The sequence below is a fragment of the Mytilus galloprovincialis genome, chromosome 1 (genome assembly GCF_965363235.1).
Source record: "Mytilus galloprovincialis chromosome 1, xbMytGall1.hap1.1, whole genome shotgun sequence".
Taxonomy (NCBI): Eukaryota; Metazoa; Mollusca; class Bivalvia; order Mytilida; family Mytilidae; genus Mytilus; species Mytilus galloprovincialis.
This window is the reverse complement of record NC_134838.1, coordinates 102,298,366-102,313,675: the sequence shown is the minus strand read 5'-3', so window position 1 is coordinate 102,313,675 and position 15,310 is coordinate 102,298,366. Positions and strand designations below refer to the sequence as shown.

The 15,310-nt window shown below is 30.0% G+C and overlaps 2 protein-coding genes across 13 annotated transcripts in view; one reads left to right on the top strand and one right to left on the bottom strand.

Annotated features, from left to right (window-relative positions):
• Positions 1 to 15,310, bottom strand: part of LOC143047732 (alpha-N-acetylglucosaminidase-like) — a 39,122-nt gene that overhangs the window by 14,188 nt on the left and 9,624 nt on the right. For 3 of the 8 annotated variants that reach the window (XM_076220980.1, XM_076220974.1, XM_076220957.1), the window contains exons 1-11: positions 12,402 to 12,465; positions 11,055 to 11,103; positions 9,985 to 10,142; positions 9,324 to 9,508; positions 8,726 to 8,873; positions 6,759 to 6,829; positions 6,162 to 6,323; positions 4,865 to 4,930; positions 2,317 to 2,380; positions 1,531 to 1,601; positions 28 to 102 (exon numbers count right to left, since the gene is read on the bottom strand). In XM_076220980.1, coding sequence (XP_076077095.1) covers positions 28 to 102; positions 1,531 to 1,601; positions 2,317 to 2,380; positions 4,865 to 4,930; positions 6,162 to 6,323; positions 6,759 to 6,829; positions 8,726 to 8,873; positions 9,324 to 9,508; positions 9,985 to 10,142; positions 11,055 to 11,103; positions 12,402 to 12,428 — 1,076 coding nt within the window. In that variant the 5' untranslated portion in view covers positions 12,429 to 12,465. Of the gene's footprint in view, positions 1 to 27; positions 103 to 1,530; positions 1,602 to 2,316; positions 2,381 to 4,760; positions 4,827 to 4,864; positions 4,931 to 6,161; positions 6,324 to 6,758; positions 6,830 to 8,725; positions 8,874 to 9,323; positions 9,509 to 9,984; positions 10,143 to 11,054; positions 11,104 to 12,401; positions 12,491 to 15,310 lie in introns of those variants that run through there. The other 5 variants (XM_076220988.1, XM_076220967.1, XM_076221006.1 and 2 more) reach the window with 4 other exon arrangements.
• LOC143047774 (tyrosine-protein kinase SYK-like) overlaps positions 12,804 to 15,310 on the top strand; it is a 34,420-nt gene continuing 31,913 nt past the window's right edge. For 2 of the 5 annotated variants that reach the window (XM_076221050.1, XM_076221025.1), the window contains exon 1: positions 12,804 to 12,906. The gene's annotated coding sequence lies outside the window, so the exon portion shown is untranslated. Of the gene's footprint in view, positions 12,934 to 15,310 lie in introns of all 5 variants that reach the window. The other 3 variants (XM_076221057.1, XM_076221035.1, XM_076221042.1) reach the window with 2 other exon arrangements.

The window sequence follows — 15,310 nt, the reverse complement described above, 5'->3', positions numbered from 1 at the left end:
AGATTGAGTTATATTTAGCCCACATACCAGATGGCATCAGGATCCCCTGTTTGTAATACATCAAATATTATACTGCCAACTTCTTGTAAATATTCAGCAGATCTGCAAATAAAATGAACATCACCAATAAACTACATTGTTTACATGAAAATAATCATAATTAATCAAATTGCCTATTTTTATTTAAATAAGGCCGTTAGTTTTCTCGTTTGAATTGTTTTACATTGTCATATCGGGGCCTTTTATAGCTGACTATAAGGTATGGGCTTTGCTCATTGTTGAAGGCCGTACGGTGACCTATAGTTGTTAATGACTGTGTCATTTTGGTCTCTTGTGGACAGTTGTCTCATTAGCAATCATACCACATCTTCTTTTTTATATGTATTCTATATTTATCTCATGGAAGACAAGTCATGTATGTCGTATATTGAGTATTTTTTTGTATGGTAATAGACAATGTGAAGCTTTCAAAATAATGTACAAAACACCACATCTTTATTCTTAACAAAATACAACCTTTTCTGAAGTAAATTCACAAACATGTCCTACCCCACCACATTCTTTAGGTACATTTCCCATTTCAGGATCTTGTAATTCAGTACTTGTTGAATGTTACTGTCTGCAATGTTTGTTTATTTCATGATTTTTATCTATTGTTTTTAACAGAAATCAAGACAACAATTTTCTCTGGTTGATAGATGCATTAAGGACAACCATACAACATCTCCTTATTTTTATACAGCATGTATTGTTCTTAAAATATACATGTATATGTGTAATAGTCAACTCTATGTCCAGCCAAAAATTTGCGTTCTTCCTTCAGATTTGTGTCCCATGATGTCATGACCCTCAAATTAGTGGACATTTGTCCAGCTTCAAAACTGTGTCCTTTCCTCAGAACTCAGAAAAAAAAGACATACTGTTCGATTTGTGACATCTATGATGCAATATATAATAGGACACATATTTGAGGCTTACATATGCAAATATAATTTTATTTTGGATGTAACACATCTTTTGATTGGCTGACGTTGTTTGTTTATCAGCTCAAAGACATAATTTTGTCATGTGACTGTGATGTCATCAACGTTTTTTCATGATTTACTCTGGTTTAAAATGAATTTAAAATTAAATTATAAGGAAAGACTGTAATAATTTTTCTGTCTATTCAAAATAACATAAAAAATGTGGTGCACACTTTAAAATAACACGCTACACGGGTTTTTCAGTGTGCACCACCTTTTTTATGATATTACTTCATAGACAGAAAAAATATTTCAGTCATTCCTTAAATAAACTAATTATGCTCTTCTGTCAGTTTGCTTTGTCTCTTTGACAGTATCTTGCTGGGGGAAATTAAAGCACTACTGTGATGGACTATGATTTTTTATTTTCAGAGTCCTGATCAAATATTTCAAATTTTATATGTATTTAATTCAAGTAAACTGAAAAATGAAAAAAATAACTTCAGAAGCATTGTAGAAAAATATGCTTAATGTGACTATTAAGTGTGATTGATAACATACTTACCCTGATTTTGGTTTCATTTCATTAAATGAATCAACATTATATATGTGATCTACTCCAAATTCATATTCCATCTGTAAAAGAAAATATAAGAAATAATAATAAGTTACTTTAAATGACTTTTACTACATAAAGCAGTTTTCTTCCAAATCAAATTTAAAGTAAATAAAGTGACCAATTTCAAATGAAAATAAGATATATCTGTCAGAATTATGTCAGTCCATATTTCAGATTAATCATTAAAATATAAAAAAAAAAAAAAATTGCATCGAAATAGTGTTTCTTCTAACACAAAAAGTCTTTTATTCAAACTCTTATGTCTCTTTTTTATATCTTATTTTATTTAAAATATATTTGCCAGAACAAAAGTATTGAAGAAGCGGCATGCAAAGAACAAACATAGATAAAAGAGACACTCTGTATCACATGTCAGATACTGTGGATTCATTTATTTTCATGCATACTAATTTTCCTGGATTAAGGAAAACTTGCATGTTCGTGGATATTTAATTTCAAGGTTTTGCAAAATTCTGTGTACAAACCTATGTAAAACATGACATTTGTTGAACATTTAATTTCTTGGTTTACTTGTACCCACGAAATCCATTAACATTGGTATCCAACAAATAATAATGAATTTACAGTATATAGAGATGAACCAATTAAGTTCTCAGTCTAATTGCTCTCATTTTTTTTCATACAAAGTTTCATGAGATTTTTATATATCATTTGTATTCCTCTTCAATAGGTTTGATAAATATTCAACTATCTTCAGATTAATTACTTTACCTCTTTTATAAAACTAACACCAATTTCTTTGAATAATGGATCTCCAAAGTCTAAGAGATATGTACTGCAAAAGAAAACAAACATATGAATAAATCCTATCTTACAGAACAAAGATTTTACAATCAAAATTTTCAGCCCACAAAAAATTTAAAACAACTTAATTAAACCATTTTATATCAAAAATGCTCATTACTACAGAGACAATTGTCATCTAGAGAAAAACTGTTATTTTTGTGTAGTTTTGCAAGTCTAATAATTGTAATTAAAATGAAAAAAAATATCTGACAAAATTTTTACTTCACTAATGTTTTCAATTTTCTTTCAATGAATATATATCAAATTTAACTCAATGTCTATAACTGGTATTTAAACCTGATCAATGAATAGTTTAGTGATAAAAAATAAGTCAGTGACTTCTAGAGAATGATTAGTTTAGTGTTAATAGGTCAGACAATGTCAAGATATAGGTAATATGACTTCATTGGTAGCATCATAAAGATATTAGTTTTTATAACAGTACAATAACATTTCCTACAATGAAAAGATCAAAATTAGCTAATACTAGAGAACTGCATAGAATCTGGTTTTATCAGATATGTATTAAGGTAGATCATAAGTATATATTTTTTGAGACAGAATTTTCTTATAATTTGCCAAAATGAAGATTTTTCTATGCTTTTTTCAAAAATGTTATAAAAGGTGTAGGTCACTGTGCTATTTTTCAAGCTATGAGTTGTTAAAAATTGACTAATTTTGGTTAGTTTGTTCATGAAAAAACACATTAGTGTGCATAAAAAAAATTCTATGAGATGGAATTTTGAAATAAATTGTGAGAAGATAGGTTTCATAATATGTTTTAAGAAAATAAGAAGAAAACATAGTGTCACCAAACTTGTTTTCTTGCTACAAGTAAAAATAAAAAAATTCCCTATTAGCCCAGTATAAATTTTGTACTGAAAGAGTTATCTTCCCTTAAATGGCTCATTTCAAAACAATGATTTTATAAACCAAAATATTTGGTATTTGTAAAAATGTTTTAAATAAATAATAAATTAACAAGTTTTCTTTATATAAATAAACAGTGACGGACTTACCATTAAATTGCAAATCTGTCTCCAAATTTGTAGATTTAGTCAAATAACTAGACCGATTTTGTACTGTGATTGTACAATCCAAGATGGCGGTATACCATGAATCTACCTTAAACTAAGAACTTATAAACAGCTGTGCCATGAGCACATGATATGCCTTTCACGCTTTTAAAGAATAAAGGTCAATAACTTCTCAATGTCATATCAGAATTTACGAAATACTAAAGGGAGGTTATCTCAATTGATGTAAACCAGTCACCAAAGTTTCACGAAAACTGACTTGTAACATGAATGGTAATTTTTCTTTTGTTCTTAAAGTGAGTTAAATTTTCTTATCTTATAATATTTTAATATCTGAACAGTTTTTTCAGTTAGAGAAATATCAAACCCCCATGTTTGAATTCTTTTCATAGGAATAGCAAAGAATGGAAGGAGTTTGAACAAGTGCTCTTCTAAAGCTGTTAATGCACTATCTGGTTCTGCCTCCTTAAACTAAGTAATAATGATATTTGAAAAAAGTACAAGTCTGTAAACAGTCTCAATTTGTTTCTTTATGAATTAAATTCTTGATCTTGAATTTTCTTTACCTCAAACTCAAAACATAATATCACAGACATTGAAAGCAACTGCAAAACAATTTGTGTAGACAGTGAAAAGCAAAGCATAGGACATGAAATAACTTGTTTGTCTTATTTATTCAGGACTGTTATCTTAATACAAATATCAAAAGTTATAGTAATGGTTTACCAGTGGGATGAGATGTTTTTAAAAGTATTTAAATGACTTACTTTCTTTCTATTTCTTTTAAAAGGAAGAAAAAATATTTTTTTCTTATTGCACATTAGTATTTTATTTCATATTTTTAATAAACCAAATGCAAATATATATGTCCAAAACTTGTAAGTCATTTATTTGTAAAAAAAAGACATAGAAATCAAGTGACTCACAGTCACCACCAAGAACATTACCAAACACCAATATTCCGCCTTTTTTCTTATGTGTCTAAACAAAGTTTTGCAAATATTCACTAATCTGAATAAAATTTTACTAGTCTGGGGCATCAAACTGGTGGTTAATGGTGCAGATTGGACTTAACAAATAAATCATAGAAGTCATATACATTAAAATATGCATACTTGCAATATTTGACAGAAAACAGTGAAAGCCTTGGTGTTTAGGGATATGTGTTATACAGGAGATAAGTAATTCTTAACTCACCAACAAAAAGTATCATTAAAACCAGCCCAGTCATATAACCTGGATATATTAGCTAATGGGGATAATCTGAAAATGTGTATGTTAAGAATTAGTACGAGCAAGTTAGTTTGTTTTAACCTGTGTTAACTAACTTACCAGCAGTAAGTTTCATTAAACCTGCCCCAATCTCTCAACCGTGACACATTAGCCTTGGGATGTAATCTGAAAACATTGTACATGAAAATCAATGTCAAACTTACCAACAAAATTTCTTACTAAACCCAGCCCAATCTCCCAACTGTGATATATTGGCTTTAGGGTGTATTCTGAAAATATAACTAAAGCATTAGTAATTGTGAAGATACTAATGACTGCTCCTGGCAAAACTGAAGAAATATAAAAAAAACCATATATAGCAAAATGGGTCATAATCAAAAGTAGACAAGACAACAGTTTCTCTGCTATTCCCCCTTTGTCAATTTTGTAAGCTATTGCTATAATATACATGTATTTACCAATAAAATTTCATTTGTAAGGCCTCATACCTGTATTCTGTTTTACTCTAATAAAATAATCAACTCAAAATAATTGAAACAAGTGAAACTGCGAACTACTGCTCACTGATGATACCCTGCCGCAAGTGGATAATTTTAATAGTGTAAAAATATGCAAGTGTTCGGTAAACAGGAAGTTGTTGAGTGATGAATCTGAAAACGCATTACACGGTATAGCTGACTTTTATAAATCCTGAAACTAAATTTCAGAAATCCTTGTATAGTAATTCCTGAGAAAAATGTGACGAAAATTTTCAACTTGGCTATCATATGTAAAATTATACAAGTGTTCGGTAAACAGGAAGTTGTCGAGTGATGAATCTGAAAACGCATCACACAGTATTGCAGACTTATATAAACCCTGAAACCAAATTTCAGAAATCCTTGTATTGTAGTTCCTGAGAAAAATGTGACAAAAATTTTCAACTTGGTTATCATGTGTAAAATAATACAAGTGTTCGGTAAACAGGAAGTTGTCGAGTGATGAATCTGAAAACGCATCACACGGTATAGCTGACTTATATCAAGTCTGAAACCAAATATCAGAAATCCTGGTAGTGCAGTTCCTGAGAAAAATGTGACAAAAAAATTTCAACTAGGCTATCAGGTGTAAAAATGATACAAGTGTTTGGTAAACAGGAAGTTGTCGAGTGATGAATCTGAAAACGCATCACACAGTATAGCTGACTTATACCAAGCCTGAAACCAAATTTCAGAAATCCTGGTAGTTCCTGAGAAAAATGTGACGAAAAATATTCATGGGACAGACGGACTGACTGACAGACTGACGGACTGATGGACTGACGGAAGGACAGACAGAGGTAAAACAGTATACCCCCCTTTTTTTCAAAGTGGGGGTATAATAAATAAAACAATTATGCAACAACAAAAATCATAAATGTCTTTAAAAAGAGAAGTAACGGTTATAAAATTTGATATCAATGACACAGTGCAACCCTTCTCTGCTTATTCAAGTACAAGGAAAGATAAAATTATGACTAACCTTGATAAAGCTTCAGGAACATGTCCAGCAAAACCAGGTAAAACAGGTATCATCCCGAAAGCCCTCATCCTGTCTAAGATCTTATGTTGTAATATCAGCTGATCATTGAGCCATGTTTGTGTGATTGGTCCTCCCCAGCCTCTCATGTTACCCATTCTAGACCTGAAATTATTTCATTTCTTGTGTAATAAAATTGAGAATGGAAATACGGAATATGTCAAAGAGATAACAACCCAACCAAAAGAGCCGAAGCCGTATACACACCATATCCATTGCAGTATAATCAGTTTGTTGATTGTGGCCGTTATATGGCACAATTTCAGTTAACCAATTCTTTTGCAAATCATCACATAATATTTTGCATTTCTTAAACATGAGTTTATAGGAAAATTTCTATATTTTGATACAAAGAAGATATTTAGAATTAGGATAAAATATAATATTTCTGTTGGCATATCATATGAAATAACACCTCTTCAATATTTCTTTTTTTATATATTTCAGAAAGACTCTTCTGTTTTCATAATTAGCAAACAATTTAGTGTATTGGGATGTAAACAAAATAGTCACAGTTAATATTAAAATCAAAATAGTTACCAAGCCTGAAAAGCAGGTCCGCCAAAATGTGTCTGCATATCTTTCATAGTCATTCCCATTTTCATATACACCTAAAACAAGATATAGACTATTTGCATACTTAGCTTTGTAAACATACAAAATCATTTCCAATTATATTTCCATAATTTATATATTATTGATCCATTTGTAGTACTAGAATTTGATACAATAATGACTTCAGTACTATATGTGACATCCCTGTTAGAAGCTCAAACATTAAAAACTCAAAATCATCTGCTGATTCAGGCAAAGATTTCAGATCTGAAACTAGTTTTTTTCAAATTACTGAATCTGAGCAACTCAATATAGTACAAGTATTAGGCCAAAGCCAATAAGCTTTGGTATATATTTTATCCATTATAGAAGTTCTTAAATCCTATATCTTTTTTCAATAACCTTAGTTTTAAAGAATATTTATGGACTAAAAATAAAACACTTTTAGTTTCAGCATTAAATACAAGAGTGCACACGCTGAAATGTCTCGCCTTCTTTACTTATCATTGATATTATGTTGATAGTCCTAAATATAAAGTTTTATTATAACTGTCAGTCACATAAACTTAACATTAACCAAGAAAACTAAACATTGACCAATGAACCATGAAAATGAGGTCAAGATCAGATGAACCATGCCAGTCAGACATGTAGCTAACAATTCTTCCATACAACAAATATAGTTGACCTATTGCTGATAGTTTTAAGAATAACAGACCAAAACACAAAAACTTTTCACTGAGCACTGAACCTTGAAAATGAGGTCAAGGTCAAATACTTGTGCTACTGTCATAAAGATCATAAAATATTTTCATACACCAAATATAGTTGACAAATTGCATATAGCATTAGAAAAAAAAGACCAAAATCTCAAAAACTTAACTTCAACCACTGAACCATGTAAATGAGGGTATGGTCAGATGACACTTGCAAGCTAAACATGTACACCTTAGAATCATTCCATACAACACATATAGTAGACCTATTGCATAGAGTATAAGTAAAACAGACCAAAACACAAAAACTGAACTATAACCACTGAACCATGAAAATGAGGCCAAGGTCAGATGATACCTGCAAGTTGGACATGTACACCTACAGTCCTTCCATATATACTAGACCTATTACTTATAGTATCTGAGATATGGACTTGACCACCAAAACTTAACCTTGTTCCATACCAACCAACTGTCACTATTTGTGGGGAATTTCCCCCATGAAAGCTTACCAATGGAAATTTGAAAGAGCAATTTTGTCCACAATTTTAAACAATACAGTTAATTTTACAATGGCTGTATGCTATAAAAAGTATGAAGAAACTTAACCTTGTTCCATACCAACCAACTGTCACTATTTGTGGGGAATTTCCCCCATGAAAGCTTAAAAATGGAAATTTGAAAGAGCAATTTTGTCAACAATTTTAAACAATACAGTTAATTTTACAATGACTGTATGCTATTCAAAGTATGAAGAAGCCTAAAAACAACATAAAATACATTTAAAGACCCCCTTGAAGGTTTCTTAGGACAATAAGAGCCATCTTGCATTTTTAAAAGTTGGCATGTATGTTGTTCACTGATCTATGAAATGAAGTCAAGGTCAAGTGAAAACTGTCTGATAGGTATGAGGACCTTGCAAATATAGTTATCATTTTACTTATAAATGTTATAACAACAGAGAATTTAACATTACAAAATTTTTTTATTTTTTTTTCAAGTAGTCACTAAACCATGAAAATAAGGTCAAGGAAATTGGACATGCGACTGACAGAAATTTCGTAACATGAGGCATTTACATACAAAGTATGAAGCATCCAGATCTTCCACCTTCTAAAATATCAAGCTTTTAAGAAGTTGGCTAAAGCCGCCACCACTGTAGCTGCAGCTGCCAGATCACTATCCCTATGTCAGGCTTTCTGCAACAAAATCACAGGCTCAACATAAACTATTTACCCTTTGAAATATGGCTTCTTGTCCAGTAAATGCTAATGGTAGATTAAGTCCATGCAATGCCATCCAATCAAGTTGTTTCTCCCAGTCTTCCCACTTATACCAAACAAAGGAGTAACTCACTGTACAGACATTCTGGTAGTATCGGAATCTGTAAACATATATAATAATATGATATTTCACAAAACTCCCTGGCATGAAATTCTAAAATGGAAATTTGATGTTAAATAATTCTGTGTCAACATTCATATATATGAATGAAACATTTAAATATATTTAAAAAAAAAAATCATCTATAAAACGCTCATGGAGATATATGTTTATGCTAACCTGATTATTAATTCTCATAAAGATAACAATAAAACTATCAGATTCAATACCATATCAGTTATAGATTAACTAAGTTACAAAAGGATATTTAATTTATTATTCAAAGTATGTTGACATAAGATTAATTTCACAGTTATCAAAGGCAGCAAGACATACAAAGAGACTATTGTCTTAATGTCAGCTCTCTATGTATAATATATTATCAATAATGTTTACTTTGTCACATGATGTGACATCACTTAATATAAGACACTACTAGAGATATACTGACCTATCATTAGCAGATACTGTAACACCAGCTTTAGGTAACTTTGGAAGCTCTTTAGGAATGTCTAACTGTTGTCCAGCCCATGTTATTTGACAGTTGCAGTAGTTGGTTAGGTAGTAGTAAAGCCCCATGGCTACAGCTACCCCAGTACTGCCTCCTATTGTCACGGTCCCATTCTCATTGACAAGCTGTAAATACATTGTACAAATGGCTATTGATGAAATAAAAATAGTGTTTTGTTTCTTCAACCTCATTTAAGGAAGAAATTTTCAGTTTTTGTAGGTTTTAATGATTTTATGAGGACCCGTGTGACCACATCACCATTCCTTAAATCAAAATATAAATTGTTCAATTCTATTTCTCTTCATAAAAATATATAGTATATATACCAATACACATAATTAACAGCGCCTGGTGATGTTTCATAGCCTGACCGGTTTCGGTCCAAAAAGGACCTTAATCAGAGGCAGAATGGTGGATTAATGTTTGCACCCTATTTATTTAGATATGGTCATCAAGACTTAATATGATATCTTTGACACTGAATGAGTGAATGTTAAGATATTAAATAAATCTTAATGGAAAAAATATTAATAATCACTATTACTACAAATAAAAGGCTAAATGTATGCAATTGGTCATATCAAATAATCCTTTTACATACATGAAAAGTATCAATTCTATTTGGTGCTAATGCTGGATTGACTATTGCTTTAAACTGACTAGCTCTGGCACCAACAACTCTCTGTATAAGGGCAGTAACTGTCCTCTGCTGAGCATCTGCTGGTACCCGGGAGTATAGTACATCCAGTGTATGAAACTCTAAAGAAATTAATTAAAAGTTTTGTATCTATATTGCAATATATTTAGAATAATGGTAAATTAAGTGCAATACATGTAGCAAATACACATGAGAAAAACTCAATTGTACAAAAAAACTATAAGCATTTGTCGTTTTACTACAATATAAACTAAACATATGAAATAACATATCTCTACTTATGATATAACTAGTTTAAAAAGAGCTTATAATATAAAAAGATGTAGTATGATTGCCAATGAGAAAACTCTTCACAAGAGACCAAATGACACAGAAACTAACAACTATAGGTAACTATACGGCCTATACATTGACTGTATTTTGTTACATATTAATTTGTTTGCTATTCAACATGTGTTCATAGCTTGTAATTTTATTTTCGAATTTAGGGAGACGGATTTATATAAGAGCACTGCTCTTGTTTCCTAATCCCCATGATCCCAGTTATTGAATCTTTTGTATATTTCGTATTTATGTCTTTACCCTTGTAGATACATATATAATGATTTCTTTAATAAAATATGTTTACAGTAACTATACGGCCTATAAAAAGCCCTGAAAAGACAAATGTAAAACAATTTAAATGAGAAAAGTCAAAACTAATGGCCTAATTAACATACAAAATAAATCTTTGTATTTTTAATTCTAGTTTCTCAACTACATATTTATTAAATTTCTTGACATATATGTATCAATGTCACAGAGAATATTATTGAAATGTGTTTTTGTTTTCTCAGATGTTATATATAAAACACATTAAATATATATGATTTCTTATACAATTACACACACTTTAAATCTAAGATCTCTATACATTTCATATCCAGAACTGTAATATACATGTATTCAACAACTATTGAATCATATATTTCTAGCAATATTAACACAAACATTTTTATACATGTAGTAATTACCTTTTGCAGCCATAGCACTGGAGATCAGAACTAACAATAACAACTTCATCTGAAAAGAAAAATTTCAATGAGAAATCACTATACATTTTTCGTAGACTTTAAACAGTTTGATAAATCAGAAAACCAGAGATATACAATACAAGACTGGAAAATTGAAAACAAACCACAACATATTATGTAAGTTGTATAGAGCCTGTGTACTTTCAAAATGTAACTATCTCAACTGTCCCTTTGAAGTGTATATGACCAGCAATAGCTAACAAAACACAATGATATCAAATTCTGAGTCCTAATTGTCATTTTTATTCTCTGTATGATTTCTCTAATATTTTAAAACTAATTCACAGTTAAACAAATGTAACATTTTTGATGGCCTTTGAAGAGTTTGAAAGAATTGTACATTCTTATATAAAGAAAAAGTTTCATCCATTTACAATTTACTCACATAACAAATGTATTCCCTTGGACACAATAAATTAATGAATAAAAAAATACTGTCATGAAACAAAACCAGTAGATATTGAAAATATAATCATCTGGTACTTCACAGGCTTTAAAAACATAATTGAGACAGCAGGACATTTTTTGTTATCCCTAGTGTATTCTGTAAATATTATAATGATTCCTTTTCTTGACATAGGAATAATGGTAATAATTTGGTCATCGTAACAATGATAAATAAATCATAATCTTCATGTTCATTAGTAAACCAAATTTCAAAAAGGTGTCAAAGTAACCCAAATTATGTAAACATCAGAAAAAAAATCATAATCATATGGGGACGAAGTCCCAAATTACGGTAGAAAAATCAATAAAAAATTAAAAAATTTTTTTTAAAAAATCGGGAAAATTTCCCGAATTTTTCATTCTACTAATGAACTGAACATCGTTAACTTTTTTTTTCAGATCTAGTTCCTGTTCCGGTTTTCCCCGCATTTGCACAGAAATCTGTCTTGTTTGCATGAGACTTTGAAAAAAAATTATATTTATCAGTCTAGTAAAATATAAGATTGGAACTCAATACAGGTTCATTTTTAATAATTGTTTGATTTGAAAAAAACGTTACCTGATGGAAGCGTTTCTTTTGTTTACATTGAATATGACGTCATAACTTAAAGAACTTCACAGCTAAATCCCTAACAACTGAACCAAAATCGGGAACGTTACGGTATTTCCGTATCCTTTATTAACATGTTTGAAGTAAAAAAAATAATACATACAGACTTCGTCCCCATTCACAGGTTATGCCTGCCTCATATTAGCCATTTTTTAAGAGTGAATGTTTGTAACTGAACTGTGACAATTATTAAGTGTTATTTTCATTGATTCTTTATGTTGATTAAATACATTGAAATAACAAGAGACATTTGTCATTGTCTCTGGTAAACCAAACAAACAGTGTTCTGTTACCTTTCAGTACTGTACTGACAGTCATGTGATTGGCGTAAAAAAACAATATTCAATGTGAATTTCGATCTCTAAAATGAGGAGGAAAGTTCATCTTTTAATAAACGCAAATACTACTGTGAATAAAGATAAAACTAATAACCAACAATCAACCTTTTATATTTATGTTATAAAAACATCATATGAATATTAAAGAATCAAATTAATATACTTGTTTACAATTTTACTGAAGTTATTATTCTCACAGATTTAATGGTAGTTTTTAAATCAAGATTAATTATTATAACCTCCAATTACTAAGGGACATTCTTTTTGGTTTCCAGATGGTATACTTTCTTTTTCTAAAAATAGATTTGCATTACTTCCTAGACAGCATAGCCAATGATGATGACATGAAAGATGAAAAAGCAAGATTTACCACGAAAAAAGTTTGATTTGTGATATTGTAAGTGAAAATAAGAAAAAGTTTGCAGTAAGTATAAACCTACATGATAGTGGAGAAGGAATGTATAATCGGATACAATCACTTCAACATTGCCTGAGGCAGAGCTTCACAAAAACTATGACACAGTGTTTAAGCAATATTTTATCCCTATGGTCCCTTTAATATTCTGTTAGATGTAACATATTGAAAAACATTTTTTCAGCTATATAACTGTGACTATCAGTTCTATTGTAGCAATAATTGAGATTTTGAAACAAACAAAAAATATGTCACAGATTTCTAATACACAGTTACATTATTTTCCTCTATGTTTATATCGAATAACTGTATTATAATAGTTATATGAGGCAGTCATTACCTGTGAATGGGGACGAAGTCTGTATTATTTTTTTTTTAATTCAAACATGTTGATAAAAGAAACGGAAATACCGTAACGTTTCCAACATTGGTTCTGTTGTTAGGGATTTAGTTGTGACGTTATTTAAGTTATGATGTCATATTCAATGTAAGCAAAGAAACGCTGTTATCCAGGTAATGTTTTTTTCATATCAAACAATTATTAAAAGTGATTGGATGTTGAATTCCTTTTCTTTTTATTGATTTTTCTACCATAATTGGGGACTTCATCCCCATAATAAGGATTTTTTTCAAAGAAAGAAACAAGTTTTAGGCAAGTCATTCTTTTTTACAGGACTTAAAAATTGTCATCGGTCAAATTAAAGACCTATATTAACGCTCAAATTAATATTTGGTATAAACCATTCAAACTGCTTTTAGGTTGTTCAGGTACTTGGTTAAATGAAGGGTCAAACAGGTACATAGTACCATGCACAGAGAAGAAATGCTTAATCTTCCCGTTCACATGATTTCAACCCTATAATCTGTGTTCGTTTCACAAATGGTTATGAATATACTTCCTAGTAGTATATATATCCAATCCGTTTTTCTTAGACTGGCTTTCTTTTAACATTCTTAAAGCAGCCTTTTCACTACATAAGGATATGTACTGACTGGTCCGCCATTTGTCATAGATTTGAAAACTAAAAATCCGCCATAGATTAGAAATCTACAAAAATTGCCATAGATTAGAAAACTAAAATATTGTCATAGATTAGTATTATAAAAAATCTGCCATAGATTAGTGATGGCATGATGTCATATATTAACCATAGATTACTAATATACTATAGATCTAGAACACACCATAGATTTGAGTCCTACATATATATTCAAATTCTAACCTTTTCAATGTTTTCTGTGCTTTTCAATGACTTTCAAACTTTGGAAAGTCCTGTATTATTTTTATGTCTCAATTCTTGTGTGAGGGGTCATCCATAATTGTCAACCATTTTTCAAAGTGTACAAAACATACACTTGGGAGGGGAGGGAGTTAAAAAAAAAACATTTTAACTGTACACTTTTTTAAATTTTATTTCCAGCAAATACGACAGATATGTTTCAGTTTATTTCCAATAAAAATTTCTTTATTAAACTTTACTGCAATAATGTATGTTCTTTATATTAAGAACGATTGATTCTTTTCTTGAAATCTGAAAATGGTTGATGTACACTTTTTGAGGGAGGGTGGGGGTTCTGAAAAAGTGTATGTTTTGTACATTTTTGGAAAATGGTTGACAATTATGGATCTCCCCTTATTACGTCCTAGAAAGAACTGATTGTTAAATGACATAATTTTCATGGATTGAACTCAGCAGGTGTAACATATAAAAAAAAATCAAATCAAGATTGTTGTATTGATGCAGAATATCTCCAAATTATCCTAAATTTATAATGAAATGTAATGTTGCACAATTCCAGCCAAAACACAATAGTCCATATTCTTAACATCTGAGATCCTGTTAAACTCCATAAATATGACACATCTGAATTATCCAAGTGTTAGATTTGAATGATCTGGAAATTGAAGTTTGTCAAATTGATGTATTAATTCAGTTTGTAGATTGATTTAATGCTTATTCAACTTTTTGAACTTCAGAAAAAACTGGTGTACAATAATTTTGTAAGCAAGGATTAAAAACACACAGACATGTGACCTATATATCTTTTCCTAATTTTATGAACAAATTTTAAAAATTTTGAATTCAGCATTGCTTTTTAGAGATGTTAAATTTTGTATGTCAGTAATTTATTCAGTACTTAAATAATAGTGTATAACATGGCAGAGATCTTTGCTGTTTAAGGGATGTTTAATATTGATTTGAGCTACCGAGGAATTGTTTATTCTTAAATAAAGCAAAAGTTGTCACCTTCAATTTAAAAATAGTCATCACGCTTCAATATTAAATTATCATAGATATTAGTTTAAGCTTTTGTGTTTTGAGTCTGTAATTCAAAAGGGAAGAAATACAATAAATTAAAAAGTCCTGCCTTCATTTACTTTTAC